The 17,383-nt window shown below is 47.9% G+C and overlaps 1 protein-coding gene across 5 annotated transcripts in view; it reads left to right on the top strand.

The window, feature by feature from the left end:
- nhsl1b (NHS-like 1b) overlaps positions 1-17,383 on the top strand; it is a 153,235-nt gene that overhangs the window by 84,692 nt on the left and 51,160 nt on the right. The window contains exon 1 of one of the 5 annotated variants that reach the window (XM_035422153.1): positions 7,584-7,775. The exons of the other annotated variants lie outside the window; for them this stretch is intronic. Coding sequence (XP_035278044.1) covers positions 7,592-7,775 — 184 coding nt within the window. The 5' untranslated portion in view covers positions 7,584-7,591. Of the gene's footprint in view, positions 1-7,583; positions 7,776-17,383 lie in introns of those variants that run through there. 5 annotated transcript variants of the gene reach the window in all.

The raw sequence follows: 17,383 nt of genomic DNA, 5'->3' as shown, positions 1-17,383 counted from the left end.
TCACCTCGTTTGACTCTAGTCACACCTTTTCCCCATTTGTGTGAATGTAATTGATTGCCTTTAATAAAGCAGCCTGTGATTGTATTGTGCCTTCAGAAAGACTCCTCAGCTCAGTGCAGAGTTCATGCGCGGGCTGGCTGTTGGCTCCTGGGACCTGCTTAACACCTTGTTGACTATGGTAAATTTACAGCTTGCCTGGAGGTGAAAACACACGGTCACATAGTTGCACACCCAATTGACCTTTGTGCCTGCTCGACATTTTGGCAGCCTTTTCTGCCAAGCTTTGGCAGAGAACTAGGGGCTTGGGCAGTGTAGTGTAAACATTTTAGCTTGTCCTTCCCCAAGAGCATATCAATCATCTTAAATAGGTGTATTATCTCTTATTGTAATATAGTGGCTGGACAAGTTGTCTTCACTGTACCACCTGTGCGTAGTGCACTGGCTGAGTTGGTTGAGAGAGATAGATTTGGGATGAAAAACATTGCAGTATTTTTATTAAAGCTGATTACAAGGAAGAAAGTGCATCAACTGCAGATATTTATCTCAAGTTGCATGCCGTATTTTCTGTGAATCCTCTTTCATATGAACTGTTTTGATCTTTGCAAGATATGATTCACCTGAAAAGGAGAGCTTGTTTGTTACCGACTTGCTTGTTAAGTTCTGTACAGTCACCCAGATGCCATGTTTGTTTCACACATATGCAGTATTTTAAATTCTGTGCAGGAAAAAAAAACACAGCGGGTGCTGAGAAGCGAACTGAGTCTCCATTTTTTGTTTTTTTTATGGATAACAGGGTCTTTCATGATCTTTAGCTGTGTAATATAGGGCTCCTTCAGGCTTGTTTAAGTCCATTCTTACAAATTATTGATTTGTGAGCACAGTTGTATTTATTTGTACTCTGTATTATTGTGTTATTGATTTAAAGTGGCCTTACAGTGAGTAATAGACCAATATGACAATAAGCTGTAAAGTGTGTGTATATCAGTGCCATCTCCCTAATGTGTCTCTAATGTAGGATGTAGGATGCCCAGATCTGGGAGCAGTTGTAGCAACACTGTAGCAACATTTTTAGAATGTTTATTTTTTTCCACCCCCCCCCCCCCCCCATACTTTCCAGTGACATTGTAAGTACGTTTGTCTGACTTTCTGCAACCCCAAAAAAATAAAATAAAATTTAAAAAATGCTATTGGGCTAGCTGCGTCAAACCCTCTTTGAGCGCATACGCGGAGTGGCTATCAGGGATCAAGGGTGAAAGCGACTCTCTGAAAGTAGCCTAACCCCAGCCCCCCGGAGAGGAGAAGCTGTGAGGGGGGTGTGTGAGGCGTCTTCGGCCCTCTGCGAGACTCGAGATATGCACCGGGGTTGGGGGGGGTGGGGGTGGGGGCCGCGTTCCGCGCACGCTCGGAATAGCGTGGCCGAGGGTGTCGGTCGGGCACGGCTTCGACCCCTCGGCCTGGCGTAGCGCGTAGCCCCGGGCTATATTTAGCGGGCGGTCGCAGGCAGGCGCGCGAGCCGTTTTCAGCCGGACGTTGACGTGTCTGTCCTTCAGATCCCGCGCTCGCGCGGCGGCTCTGTCGGTGGTGACTGCCCTCGCTGCGGGTCCAGTCCGTCTGTGGCGGTCGGCCGCAGCTCGCGGAGCGGCGGGTTTCGCCAGGCTTTGAAGGGGCTCTGTGTTTTAAACCTGTGACCACCTGGCATTTCGGTCTGCGCTTACTGGATGAAGGCTTTGCCCAAAATGTCTGTGCTGGTCCATCTCCTACATGATAAAAACACGATTAATTCAGCTTAATTTCCCATCACAGTACATTTTTGCGTTTAATCCACATCTAACTTGTGTACCTACTGTATACTTTGTGTACCTGTACTCTTCATTTTGTGCGACATGTTGGATTATTAGCAGCACAAGCGTTATGCTTTCATTACACCTGAGCTTGCTGAAAGGGTCTTTCACATTTTGATGTAACTGGTGTTCAAAAAGAGCAGCACAGCGTACGTCACTTGGTTCAGCCCACGGTTGTTGTTACGCTGAGTTATTACCGTAAGTACATCCCGCTAAGAAAAGTGCTTGAGGCGAATTCGGCTTTTGAATATTAGCTTCAGCTTTAGTCCCTCTGCCATTAAGCATAACACTGTACAAACAGAGCCTGAATTGAACACAAATGCCGCACAGCAGATAATGCTAATGAAATGCCCGGAGGACGCTGGTTCATCCCCCCTGCGGGATGGCGAGGCTTTCAGTGTGCACGGGAGATGAATACTGGGGGAGTGGGAGGAGAGCTGCGGAGACTTGTGGGACTCCTCTTTGACGCCGCAGTGCCCGAGAGGACGGAGAAGGCAGCGTTCACGCGCTGAGATCAGCGTCAAAGATACGTCAGCCTTGAGATTTTGGGCTTCGCGGTCGTTCTGACGGCCCGGCGGCTTGTTGTCGTTTTATCAAGTCCCGTCGGCATCTCCCGGCATGTCGGCGTATCAGCAGCTGACTCGACAGCGATGGGAGAGGATTTTGACGGCGTCTTTGATGGTCGCTGTGCGGTTAAACTGGGAAAGCAGAGCAGCCTGGGTAAGTCCCCAGGGTGGCCGACTCTCTCCTGCCACATCTCCCAGCGTGGGCAGGGGGCTTGACCTCCGCCATAGCACCTTCTCAGCTGTGGTCCCCTCTCTGTCTGTTACCCTCTCTGCTCTCTGCCTGTCTCAGTAAAGCAGAAATATGAAAGGAGGGTGGGCCAGACTGCTGTCTGCTGTCTTTAAAAAAAAAAGAGGGAAAAAAAAGCTGACTGACAAAACACAGTCAGTAGTTTAATTTATTTCCTGGTTCTGGACTTATTGTCTGAGCTAAATTGGCAAATTAAGTCAGTCAATCTGTTGTCTGCATGTTAGATTGGAACTACTGGGCAGAATATGTAACCCAGTGGACAGTGATTCTACTGAGTTGTCAGTTGGCTGCAGATATTTGCTAACAGACAGTACAGTATGCCGTATACAGCAGACAACAGTCAGTAGAAAGCCATCAGTGGACTATAATATTCACGACAACAGGCAGTGGATTTCGGCTAGTGAGAGAACGCATTGCCTTGACTAACAGGTGGCTCTTCCTGCATTCTACGCTCATGTCTCCATGGCAACAGCCGCCCTCCCCACACTTGCTTTGGGCAGTGGGCCGGCTCCGGTGAACTTGTCCCACTGTGGAAAGGGCCTACCCCAGCAGGGCCACTGCCTGCATTGTTCTGCCTGTGTAGACTCACCTATTGACAGGACATAATCCAGATTCAGAATCCACATGCTAATGCGATGAGTGAAGGATCATGGGAAAGCCTCTTCACACCGGGCTGTGGGAGGGGAAGGCTCAGAGGCTTAGCATTTTAAGTAGGCCCAGTCCAACTCAAAGCATTTTAGGGTGGGAGTGGCATATGCACCATTTCCACTTTGTGGTTTTTTGGTAGCACTTTTTTTCTGTTTTTAAAATGGGTTCCCAAGCATGAAAGCATAGCTTAGCTAAAGTAACTTTTCTGAATGCAACGAGCACATCTTAGTAATATGCACAATGCTTGGTGTATGCACGTTTGTGAATGCCTTTTGTCTCTGTATGTTTTGTGTATTTTGTGTGTGTGTGTGTGTGTTTTAATGTGCAGATGTGTGCTTTGAGCCTTTTGATGCTCCTGAAACCATCACCCCTCCATTGCTTTGCTCTGTGTAATGGGAAAGTTAGTTTCAAACCGGAGCTTAGAGTTTTCAGTTTTATAAAAATTGGTAAGTGCTTGAAAATACACTTTGCGGTGAGCGCTTGGCCGAGCATAGTGATGAAAATGACCTTTATTGTTGGTTTTGGGCTGAGGGTACCAGAAAAAACGCCAACTGGCCGGCCCTTACGAGGCTCAGCGAATGCGCTGGCGTTCAGCGCGCCCGCCGCGTTCCAGAAGCCCGTCCCGTAACACGGGGGGGGCTTCTCGGCCTCCCCGGCCCTCAGAGGAGGCGAGGCAGAGGCGAGAGATGTGGGCCCCGGCGTTCGGGAGCTTTTCCGCTGACGCATTCTCGAAAAAAAAAAAGCAGCGAGACCAGTCGTTTGGCCGAGTGGATCCAGATGTGCGGGCCGGTAAACAGCAATCGCGAGGACAACAATGGCAACGCTGACCAACCCTGGGTCCGTCACGCTTTTTCATATGACCTACGTCTGCTCAGAGACGTTCGGAATGAACTGGATATTTAGTGGAAGCAGGACTCTGAATATAGTAAAGAAAAATATAAGAGAAGAAAAAGAAACAGCTTGGCTTTAGCAGTTACCAGCACAGCACTGCATTTTGCTGCCTCATCAAACTTCTGTAACAGCGTAATATAAGTTGATATAGTTGAATTTATACTGAGCAATTTATATGCTGCAGTGCCCTTGCTTAGAACTTTGTGCATTGTGTGTTTAAGCAGCTCTGCCTGTACATGTATGCTGTATCCCAGTGCTCATGTAAGCCAGTGGTAACCAACCCGGTTCCTGGGGATTTATCATCCTGTAGGTTTTCTTTTCAAAAGAAGCACAGGGTTGGTTACCACTATTTACTGCGTGGGTCTGAAAGCTTCCCCGATCCAGGACTGGTTGGCCCTTCCAGCCGCTGCTTGTGCTTATTGGCATTAAAAGAAGTAACCGGAGTACAGAGCCAGATTTTATTATAGTGCCTTTTGGTGTGGACAGCCCTGGAAATGTCACCCTCTGCCAATGGCTTTGCAGGACACTGTAATCACGCCCCCTCCACTGCAATCACAGCTGGACCCCTCCCCCACCCCCCTTTTCTCTGCTCCTGTCCTGATTCTCCTTCCCTCTGTCCATCCTGCTGGATCTCTCTCTCCCTCTGTCTCTGTCTCTCTCTCTCTGTTTCTCTCTCTCACTATCTCTCACTCATATTCGGATTTCTTTCTCTTCCCCAAAAAGCCGCTGCTCCCACAGGAGGGCCCGCGATGGAACCGCAGAGCTGGGCTCAGGTCCTGGTCCCGCTATGGGCTGGAGCCGATTCGGGGGGCTGCCTCCACATTCAGCCCGTCCCCCTTTAGAACAGGGGTTTTTATACACTGGCTTCTATTTCCATCCTCTGGGTCCTTCTGTCGTCCTTGCTAGTAAAAGCGGAGGCTGTTGTGGTGTCCAAGACCAGATGTGCTCTTGAGCTTTAGACATTGAGGGAAAAAAAGACATGTCATATATTGAAATTATCTGCACAATAGAATGTGTCAATAGACCTTCCACTAATATCAGAAGTAAAAAAATCTGACCCCCATGAAGAGGGAGTTGGAGAGCCATTGTCTTGACAGTAGGTGAAATGATGAACTGAGGATGAATGACGATGGTCTACCTGCTCCCTGTCTGTTGCTTGTCTTTTGAAATCTCATTGGACGGCAGTGTATAATAAGGAACTGGGCTTGTAAAAAATTTCCGGCTCGATTCCCAGGTAGTACACTGCCGTTGAACAAGGTACTTTGCCCGCATTGCCCCAGTAAATATCCAGCTGTACATATATGCAGTGTCACTCTGGATAAGAGCGTCTGCTAAATTCCATTAATGCAATCAAATGTGAGGGATGTCTATGCCACTTGAATAGGTCTCTGTATACAAATTCTACTCTGTAGGGATTCCCCTCTACTAATGTGTGTCTGTGTTCCTGTAGTCACCAGTAGGTCGGGCTATTCCAGCTCTTCTTCCTCCCTCTGCTTGTTTCTTTTGGTCAGTACTGCATACAGTTCTGCTGCTCAGCTGACTTTGGGTGCGATCGCTCTGATTACAGTGTCAGTATAAGACTGATTTAGCTACACAACAACAGTCCGTACGACCTTCGGACCGTACCCACGATTCTTATCTTTCTCTGGAAACTGTTTGTTTGTTTTGCCTTGACCCTCCTTTGGTCAAGGTAAAAGCATTTGACTCGGCAGGTTTTTTTTTTTTTTTTTTTTTTTTTTTGGCAGTTCTTGGCACTGGCATTTTGTGTACACTGTCAGAGCCATTTTGAACGAGATCTTTGGCCCTTGCGGAACACAGTGTTGTTTAATCAGGTTTGCATGGGAGCTCAAAAGCTGATTAGTAGTATTGCAAATCCTGATATCCATAGAGAAGCAGCTGTCGTGCGCACGGATAATATACTGCGCATTAAAACTGTAGTCAGTCCTTCTCTTCTTAGGTTTCACGCTGAACGGGCAAGGCACACTTAGCATACAAAGGGGAAAAAAAAGCTTCAAAATACAAAGTATTGAATGCAATCTGGCATTACACAGTTTTTCCAAATTTGTTTTTTTCCACACATTTTTGTGTCACTGCGGGAACCAGTATTTTTTAGCAGTGGCTTTTAGGCTGCGGATCGTGGGAGGGTTTGAGGTGGGTTGTGGAGGGGAAAAAAAAGTGTGAGTTTTCCAGAAACAGTACACAATAACACAAAACGTACATGGCATTCACACCATGAAACATTGCATCAGTTATTATCACTTACCACAGCGTACCTTTAACTACACTTTCAATCTTGAGTGATTTACAGTGTTGGATGAAAACTACAGACAGAATTCTTACATGACACGAAGGAGATACTCAAATAGTGCACTCGCATGACTGTTCCAATAATAAAATATTCTGGCTCGTTCCTGTTGTTTACTGTGCTCTCGGTTGACGTGCGCATGATTGAAGTGAAGCTCTCCTGACAGTCAATGCTCTGGGGCTGCCGCGCTGCGTTTGTGGTGGTGGCGTGCGTGTTGACATGTTGTTGGCATGGCGGGAGGGTAATTACCTGTAGCTCGGAGGCCATCTGTGGTGCCAGGGTCTGTCGGGTACATCACTGCGACTTGCGGGATAATCTGGGATTAAAAGGGGACGTGGTGGACGTCAGAGGAGCAAGACAACAGCAGAACCTCGCTCCATCATCCCAGGAGAGGAAGAGGAAGAGAGACTCAACATTGGCCGGGATAGCCCCAGACGGACAAGTCCTCTCCAGGTCCTTCTTTTTCATCCTTGTTTGCTCCCTCCTTCCCTCATTCCTCACATTTCAAGAACCTTTGTCCTTTTTTTTTTTAATGATCCTGCAGCACTTTTTATTTTGCACAAGGGATCTGGAGACCAATTTGAACTTCAACTGGCTTTGTTTTCTTCCCCCCCTTTTTTTAAGACTTCCACTGAATTTGAATTTGGAAGCGGCTTTGTTTATTCTGCGCAATCTGGCTCTTGTAATCTGACACTCGAAGGGGTCGGCCTCTTTTGTCAGGGAAATCGATGCAGCTGAATCGACGCTGTCGTTAAAGAAAGAGGCGTGCGCGTCTTTGGGGCGGGGGGTGGCAGGGGGAGTGTAAGAGGGGGGGTGGGGGGGGTCCCCTGAGGATTGCCAATGGCCGTCCCCCACCCTTCCCTTTGAGTCGCCAAGGGAGGAGGGCGGAAGGCGCCGGAATTGGGCTTGGGGGGAAGGGGGGGACCCGCCCCACGACCCTCCCCTCCCCTCCCCTCCCCGCCCCTCCGGTGTGGAGAGAGGGGCCGCGATGATCGCGTACGTCCACTGCCTGTCCCCGGAGCCGGCGGCTAGCTGCTGGCGGGGGACGCGCCGCGAGGAGGAAGAGGAGCTGCTGCCCTTCTTCAGGCTCAGGATGGGCAACGTGCCGCCCGCCCCCGAGGCCCGCCTCCGACGCCGCCTGCTCTCCGCCAAGGTCCACCAGAAGCCGGACTCCCTCTGGACCCCCAAACCCCTGCTGGGGCCCCAGCCCGGAGCCCGCGGGGCCCGCTGCCGCCCGGGACGCGCCCTCGCCCGCTCCCCCCGACCCCGCTGGAAAGGTACGGGGCTCCCGCCCTTTCCGTGCTCCGCCTTTTTTTTTTTTTACGGGTCGCTCCGGTCGCTCAACCCTGACTCCGGACTCTTAACACTGCTACTCGTTTCCGGCGCGGGTCAGGGCGCCATTTTGCGCTCGGTGGCGTTGCTGCCCTGGTCCCCGGGTGTCGTCCGTCGCGAGTTCCTTCCTTCCTTTCTCCAGAGCCGTATCTACATTGGTGTATTGCTATTGCTTTTTGGTTGTGTTGGTGCGACCTGATGTGCTTTGGATCCTCAGGAGCCCTGCATGTTGTATTGTGTTTAGGAGGGAGTTGCAGGGTCAATTGTTGAATCGCTGTGACAGTCTCTGCTGTGTAGGTGGCTTAAGGGAGGGAACGTGTGTTCGTGTCACGGCTCCACTGACTCGACCGTGTGGCTCTGCAGGCTCTGCCTGCTTCGGTCAGGGAGGCTCTTGCGTGTCGGTCGAACAGATTGTGCGGTAACGTCCTCAGGGAGAGCCTTCATCCGCGCGCCCAACAATCTGGCCGCGTCCAGAGGGTCGGCACGGCAACCGGGTCAGCAAGCGACCTGATACGTCAGCATAACATCATCAGGTTTGTGCGTTAGTTCACAAAGTATCATAACGGTCACATTTTGGCTTCTCGGCTAGCACAAAATGTCACCGCAACTTTTTACAATGTTGCACATGAGGTTGGGTAAGATTGTGTTTAAGGACCAAGGCAGGTGTCTTGACTAAATCACAGGAACACAATGTTTTCACAGCTTTCCACCAACGTAAAAAAGTTTTTAAAGGGTCGTGGGTTTGTCCGACTCGCTGGGGTGGCGTGGAGTTTGAGCTGCATGGGCTGTTCTTCGGAGGTTTCTCGTTTCCACGGCAACGGCCCCGCAGATGAGGGTCCTGCATGATGGGGAACAGCTGAGACTTATGGGAGTGTGTCTTCAGCGGTCCGTGCCAACACTCCCATTTCACGCCTAGCCTGGTCAGATCCGTCTGACGCACGCACGGGGTGCATGTTGCCGTCTGTGGTTCCTGCAGCTGGCCGTTCGGCCTGTTTGAGCCTGTAGGCCAGGTGCGTGCAGCTCCACTCCTGGAGGGCTGGTGGTGTCTATGGTTTTTTTTCTACCGACCAATTACTCGGGCTTAATCTTCTAAACGGCGTACACCTGTGTTAATTCATTACGCCATGTAGTCACAATTTTTATAGCCAAAGGTGCATGTGTTGCCTGCAGGACATTATTAAAAATGTCTGATCAGTTTAATTGCAGGGCTCAGTCAATAAGTAAAAGCAGCAGTTGGGCTGAAATCCCCAGACACTTTGGACCTCCGCTTTGGGTTCACGTCAATACATTGACGCGTCACAAGGCTTTACAGGCATTGATTTGGTCCCCTTGTTTTATCTTGAGTGCCTTATCGATTCTGTCAGTCTTATCTATAGATGTGTTCCCTGAGAAAAGTTGTTATTCTTATGCATTTTCCATCTGCTTGCTCTGTCGATGGAATATGTTTGAAATAGTCTGAGTTTGAATGTTAGGAAACTACATTACATTTCAGATTTTTAAAAATGAACTACTTTTGTGGAAGGTGCTAGGCAAGCTTTGGCTGCCCATATATATATAGCTATATATATATATAAATATAATGGGGTTGTAGTGATTGACTGGTGGAAACTGCTTGGATGTCTTTTGGATAGTGGATTATAGGAACATGGAATTACAGCAGTTGACAGTGATGAATGGCTGTTGCTGTTTTGGGGCGGTAAGTGAGTACAAACTGGACGACCGTCAGGGTTGACCCACTTAGATCCCGAGAAGTCTTAACCTCAGGGTCCACCCATGTCACCTTGAAGCGAGGGAAGAGAGAAGGCGGTCAAGAAAAGGGGTCAGGGAGGGATGGAGGGAGAGAGGGATTCAGAGGTGGGGAGCCCGTCCAAAGAAAACAAGAAGAGCGTTCCCTCCTCCCGGTTATGTTACCGTGAAAAACTACAGCAAAACTGTGCTTTGTTTTTGTTAAAGCACATAGTTCTGGTCGTACTCCTTGAGTAAACCAAAACCCGTCCCCATCCGCACTGCTGACTGCAGGGAGTGCAGCCGAATGGCTTCATTAACTGACATATCATATATTTTGAATGAACTTCTGTCGAGAATGTCTCTCGGACCTAGCAGGGTGTGTTTGGAAAATGTTTAATTTATTGGCAATACTTTTACTCTGTCAGATAGGAACACAATGAAAAATGGTATATAAAATAACAGGTATATCATATCATATTGCTTGAGAGAGATATGTTCATAGTCTAATGTATTTCTCCATGTATTGCTGCAGATATGTTCATAATCTAATGTATTTATCCATGTAGTTCATAAAACGTATTGCCAATAGGAGACATTACTGTTGTCTACTTGAAGCTTTTTGTGTGGAGTATTAGTCCTTTTTGTGAGGTTACTCATGAATGTATTATTCCCTCTGGTCAGTTCTGTACTTGGCAGAGCACATACAGTAATAATTTTTCCAATATTCTCATAATGTAACACATTTACCTTTGTGATCCTTGTTATACTGTATATTACCCAAAGGACACATTACCGTGGCTTGCTTGAGACTGTTTCTTTGTGCGGAGTGTCGGTCCTTTTTGTAAGGCTGCTGTTCTGAATGAATGACTCCGTCCGGCGGGTCCTGTGTTTGGCATAACAATGGCGTCCAGGCTACGCTTGCCCCCGGCTCATTCGCACCCCGCGTCCCGCGAGGCTAATCTGCCGCGACAGGCCGGGATGAGCGCAGGTCTCCGCAGCGCTGCGTCCGTATTGGCGGTCTGCTGAGGTGCATTGTGGGACACCTGGCCGTACATTAAGTACACCTGCACGTAGTACACCTCTCCTGCAGGGCCCTCTCCCTAGGTCCTGGTGTGAAATGTACAACTTAGGAGGAAAGAATTATTCTATTGGGGATTGGCAAAATTCTTTATTTCATAAGATACGCATAAATCATAATATTCATGAAGTAAACTACACATTTTGTATGTTTTGATTCTGTTTATACACCCTCAGATCGAGAGGGCCTGGATTGAAATTAGTAAATGGTAAATTCCACAGGCAGAGACCTTTGGGGCTTTCAAGTCCAGGCTTGGCAGAATGCCCTAGCGATGCTAAGTGGGTTGAATAGCTAACCATGTGATTTCACAGCTAGTGACACAAATGTTACATTGTCACAGTAATGTAATTTTGTTAGAAGATTTTGGGAGTTTTAGGACAGTTTGGCCCTCATCAGAACCTACATGTGACCAGAACATTGAGTATTTTCTGATGAAGATTAGACACCAAAACATCAACACGATGCCCTTCGTAAAACTGAAATATAAAAGCTATACAATGTATCTAAATAGCTTTCCTATTTAGTGGAGAACCACTTTTTCTTGTGTCACCTGAAATTGCAGTTCAAATCAGAGCACATGTAATATTTCAAACTTTTATGTCTCTGTCAGGAAGTGCTTATGTGATTAAGTATCTTTCCTTTGTAGTGACAAAAGTCATTACTATTCATTTGGTTGGCTCGGGCCCTTTTCTATAGCAAATTTAACCGCTTAGATTTTACATATCTGTTCAGACGCGACAGCTGAATAAGTTGAACCGAGGTACACTGCTTAAGGGTACAATGGCTGTGCCTCACCCCGGATTTGAACCCGTGACCTTTTGGTTTTAAGTCAAGCTCACTATAGAGTTGTACAATCCCTTCCCTAACCATTGTCCTGCCCAGTCACTACACTCATTAATGTTCTGTGGGGACATTTCACAGACTCTGATGTAGGATTAATTCACATTTTGAGTCAGCTTCCTCTTTTTTACTGCTTATGGAAATGACAGTCACCTTGGCACCTTGGAAAAATAATTTCCCAGATGGTCCAGCAGGCAGCTGTGCTGCTGTTCTAACCCGTGTGGCAGAGCCAAATCCAAGCTGGTCTGAGCTGGCCAGCCTCGGCTCCTGCTAAAGTGTCACCTGCAGTCACCTGCAACAGGCATCACTCCTCTGTTTGACTGACACAATGTGAGATATATTTACTTCCGGAAAGGATTAACCTTCACGTCTCACGCGTTTAGTAAAACACTTTCACCGATTTCCTTTTCGTCATGCCTCATGCGGTCCGTTTATACAGCTGGGTGTTTGCTGAACGAAATGAACCTGAATTGTTACGGTTCAGGTTATGCAGCTCGCTCCACGGACGCAGTAGCAGAGCCCCACCTGGGAATCGAGCCCGCCCAGCTCCCTAAACGCTGCGCTGCACTGCCACCCAGTGCTGCTCAGTACGGAAGCGGCGGGGCTATGCGGTGCAGAATTAGCGCTTTGTGTTTCTCCCTGTCGGTCGGAGGGAGGCTCTGTTTCGGCGGGGCGTGGCGTGATGCCCACAGAGAGGGTGCGATTTTCAGGCTTCATGGCCGCCTAGCCGCTACCCGCCTGAAAGGAGCGGACACAAAAGACGACTCCTCCCGCATGTGCGCCGGATTAACTGGGCTTTTTTTAGGGCCGTCAAAAAGATGCATTGTCGCCCGTTAGGCCCGCCCCCTGATCCCCCATGCCCCCCCCCCTGAATTTTGGGACAAAGGAGGGCAATGAGAAGAGGGCCGATTCAGCTCTCTTCCTCCATGCCCTAGAAACCAATAGTAGTGTCCTCCCTCCCTCCAGTTGTCCAAATGTTGGAGGAGACGAGCAAAGTAGACTTAAACTCAGATCCTCGTCTCCTTACGGCGAAGAATACATTGATGTATGCTACCACGGAAGTCTTTTCACATTTCTGGGTGACATCGGAGTGTAGCACAGTGGTTAGGGAACTAGACTTGTAACCGAAAGGTCGCAGGTTCGATTCCCGGGTAAGGACACTGCCGTTGTACCCTTGAGCAAGGTACTTAACCTGCATTGCTTCAGTACATATCCAGCTGTATAAATGGACACAATGTAAAAATGCTATGTAAAAGTTGTGTAAGTCGCTCTGGATAAGAGCGTCTGCTAAATGCCTGTAATGTAATGTAATGTAACATCACTGAGCTCATTCCCACAAAGACCATCCCACAGAACCTGACACAATCCAAACTTTAGAGAGCGATGGCGGGGAGAACTTGAATTTCCCCAATTAGATATTTAGTCTGAATTGTATCAGTAAGTTATCAGCACACATAGCATACTACCCAAAGGCCTACAACAGATAACAAAATGGCAGTTCATTTCTGTGGCTCATATCCTACAAATTCAGAGATACAGGTTTATGTATTTGCTTGTGCATGAATGTTGCTTAAACAGACATGACTCATGTATAAAATCTGTGTTTCTTTCCGGGAATATTTGCGTGCTCAGCATCATGATAGGGCTACTTCATCTATAGTCAACGTCGACTTTATGATAGAGAAGCAGATAAGCTATCCCAGTTGTCTTCACGCCTCCTCGTTCTCTCTTTCCCTCCACTCGTGTCCTCCCTTCCTTTCTTCCATGTGGTAGTGTGGGAGTGGAGGGAAGGAGGTGAGGAGTCAAAAGTATTGCACAGAGGTTTTTATTGGCAGCGGGGAGGGGATCGGTGCGGGTTACTAAAAGTATTAATCTTTGGTGTAGTAGTGAAAGTAAAAAGATTCAATTACACTGATTTATTAAATGTACTGCCAATAGGTTTATGGACTGCCATTAAGTTCTAGCTTTTATTAGTAGATTGGTACAGGATTCATCCAATACTTTGCTGTAAGAGATGAAAGATCCACCGACAACTATTTCCACAAGATGTTTATCGACTTGGTTATGAAAGTAGATTATTTGAAAAGATGAAATGTTGAACATGGAAAAAAAAACAAATTGACTATATAAAAAAAAACTGTTCATTGAAACTTATCTTTACCGGGCACATCAAAGCATAACAAAGCTTATCTCATAACAGGTCTGTGTTCTTAATAGTTCTATTACCCTTTTCGATTGCTCATAAATCTTGTGTCTAAAAAGCACAGGATATGAAAGGTGTGTCCCCGAGTTTACAGGACCGGTGCTGCAAGTAAGAAACATTTTTGATTTTTAAACGGCGGTCGGCTTGAAATTGTCTCCTTGGAGGCCAAAAAGAAGGGTGGGTAAGCCGCAGAAATTTGACAAAATTAAGCTTGCAGTGCCTCGTTACCCTCCTTTACAGCCTAAGGAAAGCCCCCTTTGGGAAATGGAGGGATCTGATTTGACAAGCTCACAAGTCAGGGCCCATATTCAGCACCATCATTACCTGCAGAACATGCAGCAGTTCTGTAGTTTTGCAGGCCAAAAACTCTCTCTCTGTTTGGACCGCAGGGCTTGAAAGGAGGTGGTGGTTTTTTGAGAAGGGAAATTAGTCTGGGGGGAGGGGGGGATTTGGGGGCGGGGGGGGGGGGGGGCTGGTTCCCCGACAGGGCGCCGCTGCAGAATTAACTAATTAACCTCGTTACGTACTCAGCCACTTACACAGGCTGAGCGCGTAATTGAATTCCCTCATTAGGTTGTGGTGGGGGGAGGGGAAGGCCCTCCGGCGCGCGGGTGAGCGAGAGCGTTCTCACGCTCGCTCTCCGGGCCGCCTCCGGGCCGCCGGCAGGTGTGCCGACGCAGACGGGGAGCATTCTTCACATCTGAGCTGGGAGCTTAGTGCTGGAATAAAGAGGACTGAGTCAGAGGAGCTAGGTTTGGACAGCCTCACCCATACGCACTGCAACAGCAGCTTACTGTATCCACTGCTGTGGGACCTCTCCATCTGCACACTGTGTAACCTCTTCTCCATCTGCACACTGTGTAACCTCTTCTCCATTTGCACACTGTGTAGCCTCTTCTCCATTTGCACAGTGTAGCCTGTTCTCCATTTGCACACTATGTGGCCTATTCTCCATTTGCACACTATAGGCTATACCCTATTCTCCATTTGCACAGTGTAGCCTGTTCTCCATTTGCACATTATATAGCCCATTCTCCATTTGCACAGTGTAGCCTATTCTCCATTTGCACATTGTAGCCTGTTCTCCATTTGCACATTATATAGCCCATTCTCCATTTGCACAGTGTAGCCTATTCTCCATTTGCTCAGTGTAGCCTATTCTCCATTTGCGCATTGTAGCCTGTTCTCCATTTGCAGAATAAAGACCCATCACTTCAGGCTGCACCATGGCTCTCCTGGCCCTCTATACATATCTTGTTTTTCCTTTTGGGTTTCCTTGACGGTTACACGTTACAGGTATAGCCGTGTAAACATTATCTGTGTAGTGGTATTTACTTTTGTTTTCAGTGCTAATTGTTTGTTTGTTTGCCTTCTTGGTAATGTCACACTTTTGTCAGTTACTCTGGATAAGAGTGCCTTCTAATTGTTTGCAATGTAATGTAATTTACTGCAGGGATCTTAAACTCAGGGCCTGGAGGGCAGGGTGTCTGCTCATTTTGGATGTGTTTCACACTTAAGTGCTTCATTTAAGACATTTATTGATGGAAAGAGTCCACACACCTGGTTTCAAGGCATAAATTATCTGCTGATTGAAAGGAAAGCACCAAAAAAATTGTTGACAGTGCGAGTTTCATCATGAAGATGTGCGTTTTACCGAAAGGAAATTTCTTGGCCTTCTCTTGACTGTTTGGAGTCTGGAGAGTTTGAGGTGTGGTTAAGCAGATTCCAATGTTAGCCTTTAGCCACTCTTTCTGCACCTGGAGATTTGTGAAAGGTTGATTTACTGTTGAAATATAATCCCGAACCACACTACTGTGGGTTGTTTGTTTATCAGGCTGGGGCGATAACCCTGCTTCCTGCTCTAAGGTATTCTGCCAGTGATGATCAGTCTAAATATGTCAATTGTGAGCGATGCAGGGGCAGCTACTGTCTGAAATCCCCCTCTTTAGCCCTAATGGGGTTAGCAGGCTCTTCATGGCCGGGTGGGGGCTAATTGTGTTGGGCAGAGAGGGCTCTCAAGAGTGATTTAAGCCCACTCCATTCAGAGACAGGGGCTCAGGTGGGGGGCCCAAATGAAGGGGAGCAGGTGGGTCGGGGGGAGGGACAGCTCTCTCTCTCTCTCACTCTCACACGCCCTCTCTCTCTCTCACATGCTCTCTCTCTCTGTCTCTCGTTCTGTCTCTCAAACACACACACACGTGCCGTCCACACTGTGTAGTCACACAAGTGTGTGCGCTAGGGGTGTATTTGAACCAAATACCCTATTTGGATATGCACAAACAAATGTGCATTATGTATAAGCTAATATTTCTTCATAAAGTTGACCAATGACACATAGACATGTGCAAACACGCACACATATCTCCATTTTCTTGGTATGTGTGCTGTTTGGACGCCTCCTGACGGGTGAGCTGCTGGCTCTCTGGCATCTCTGGTGCGTGCAGGAAGGGGGCCCTGATGCGGCTGTGCTGCTCCTCCATCTGCCCCCCCACCCCCCACCCCCATGCGCAGAGAGCTGCGGCTCACCCATGTATACTACACTCCAGCCACTTCGCATGTCACTTTTCTCTGTGGGCTGAAAAGAATGACCAAATGAGCTTATTTCCAAAGATGATATCAGTTTGATGGGGCATGCTTGGCACGGCTTGCCAAGTTCAGCCGTGTTTGTGATGAAAATACCTGTAAACAAACACTTTTTTAAAATTTAAACTGTCATAACAAAATTATAGGCTGACGCCGTACTGGTTTTGTTTTTAATGTTGAGGTGTTCAAAATGGTTGACCAGACATCCACAGTTATATATGAATTCAGGTCCATGTGGTTTGAGGCCAAAGGCAGGATAGTTTTGCCATGGTACGCACATGTGAGTCTGCCTGCATTGCATGTTGCAAACTCAGGCATTGTGGGTGGGAACTCAGTATGACCTCATTACCTCACAGACATCAGAACCGAAGGGCCCCCATCGCTCTAGTAGGATTGGCCGCCTCAGCCGGCGAACGCGGTGCTGGCGTCCATACGGTGCGCTGGCTAAACATGGCTAATTCAGGCTAATTTGTTTAATTGCTTTTCAAATAGGCTTTCGGGCGTACACAGCTGTTCCCACTGGCTGCCCCTCTGCCCCAATGAGTGCGCAGCGCACCTGATGTTCTGCTGTTTCTTATTTTTGCCCTGTCGTATCAATTGTGATGGATGAGCTCAGAATTCTGCTGGAGTATCCTGGAGACCCTGTGTGTGGATCTGCTTCTGGCAGCCAGCTGCCATAGCGCCATGTACGCGCCTGCTGATTGGCTGAAGCTAAGCAATTTCGGGCTTTGTTAGTGCATGGATGCAAATCTAAGCTACTGTTCAAAGTGGTGTTGATGGGCCAGTAGGGGGCAGTCTTCTCTCTGGACCAAATAAACCCCAACGGTCTAGCACTGTGGTAGTGACACTTTGTGTTTTTCTGATGAGACATTGTAACCTGAAAACCCAAAACCTGTGAGCCCTGACTCACTGTGGCCATGGCACTAGTTGCAAAGAGTAGGGGGTTCCCCAGTGACCTGGCTAAATTCTCACCCTGGCTCTCTCAACCGGACTCCTAATCCAGTGGTTCCCAAACTCGGTCCTGGGGCCCCCCTGTGTATGCTGGTTTTTGATCCATCCCAGAATTTTAATTAGCTGCGCTTAATTATGTACTTTTCACGTTTAGAGGGGTATTTCACAAA

This window comes from Anguilla anguilla, chromosome 6, assembly GCF_013347855.1.
Source record: "Anguilla anguilla isolate fAngAng1 chromosome 6, fAngAng1.pri, whole genome shotgun sequence".
Taxonomy (NCBI): Eukaryota; Metazoa; Chordata; class Actinopteri; order Anguilliformes; family Anguillidae; genus Anguilla; species Anguilla anguilla.
Note: the sequence above shows the minus strand (reverse complement) of the source record. Positions and strands in the feature narration are given on the sequence as shown.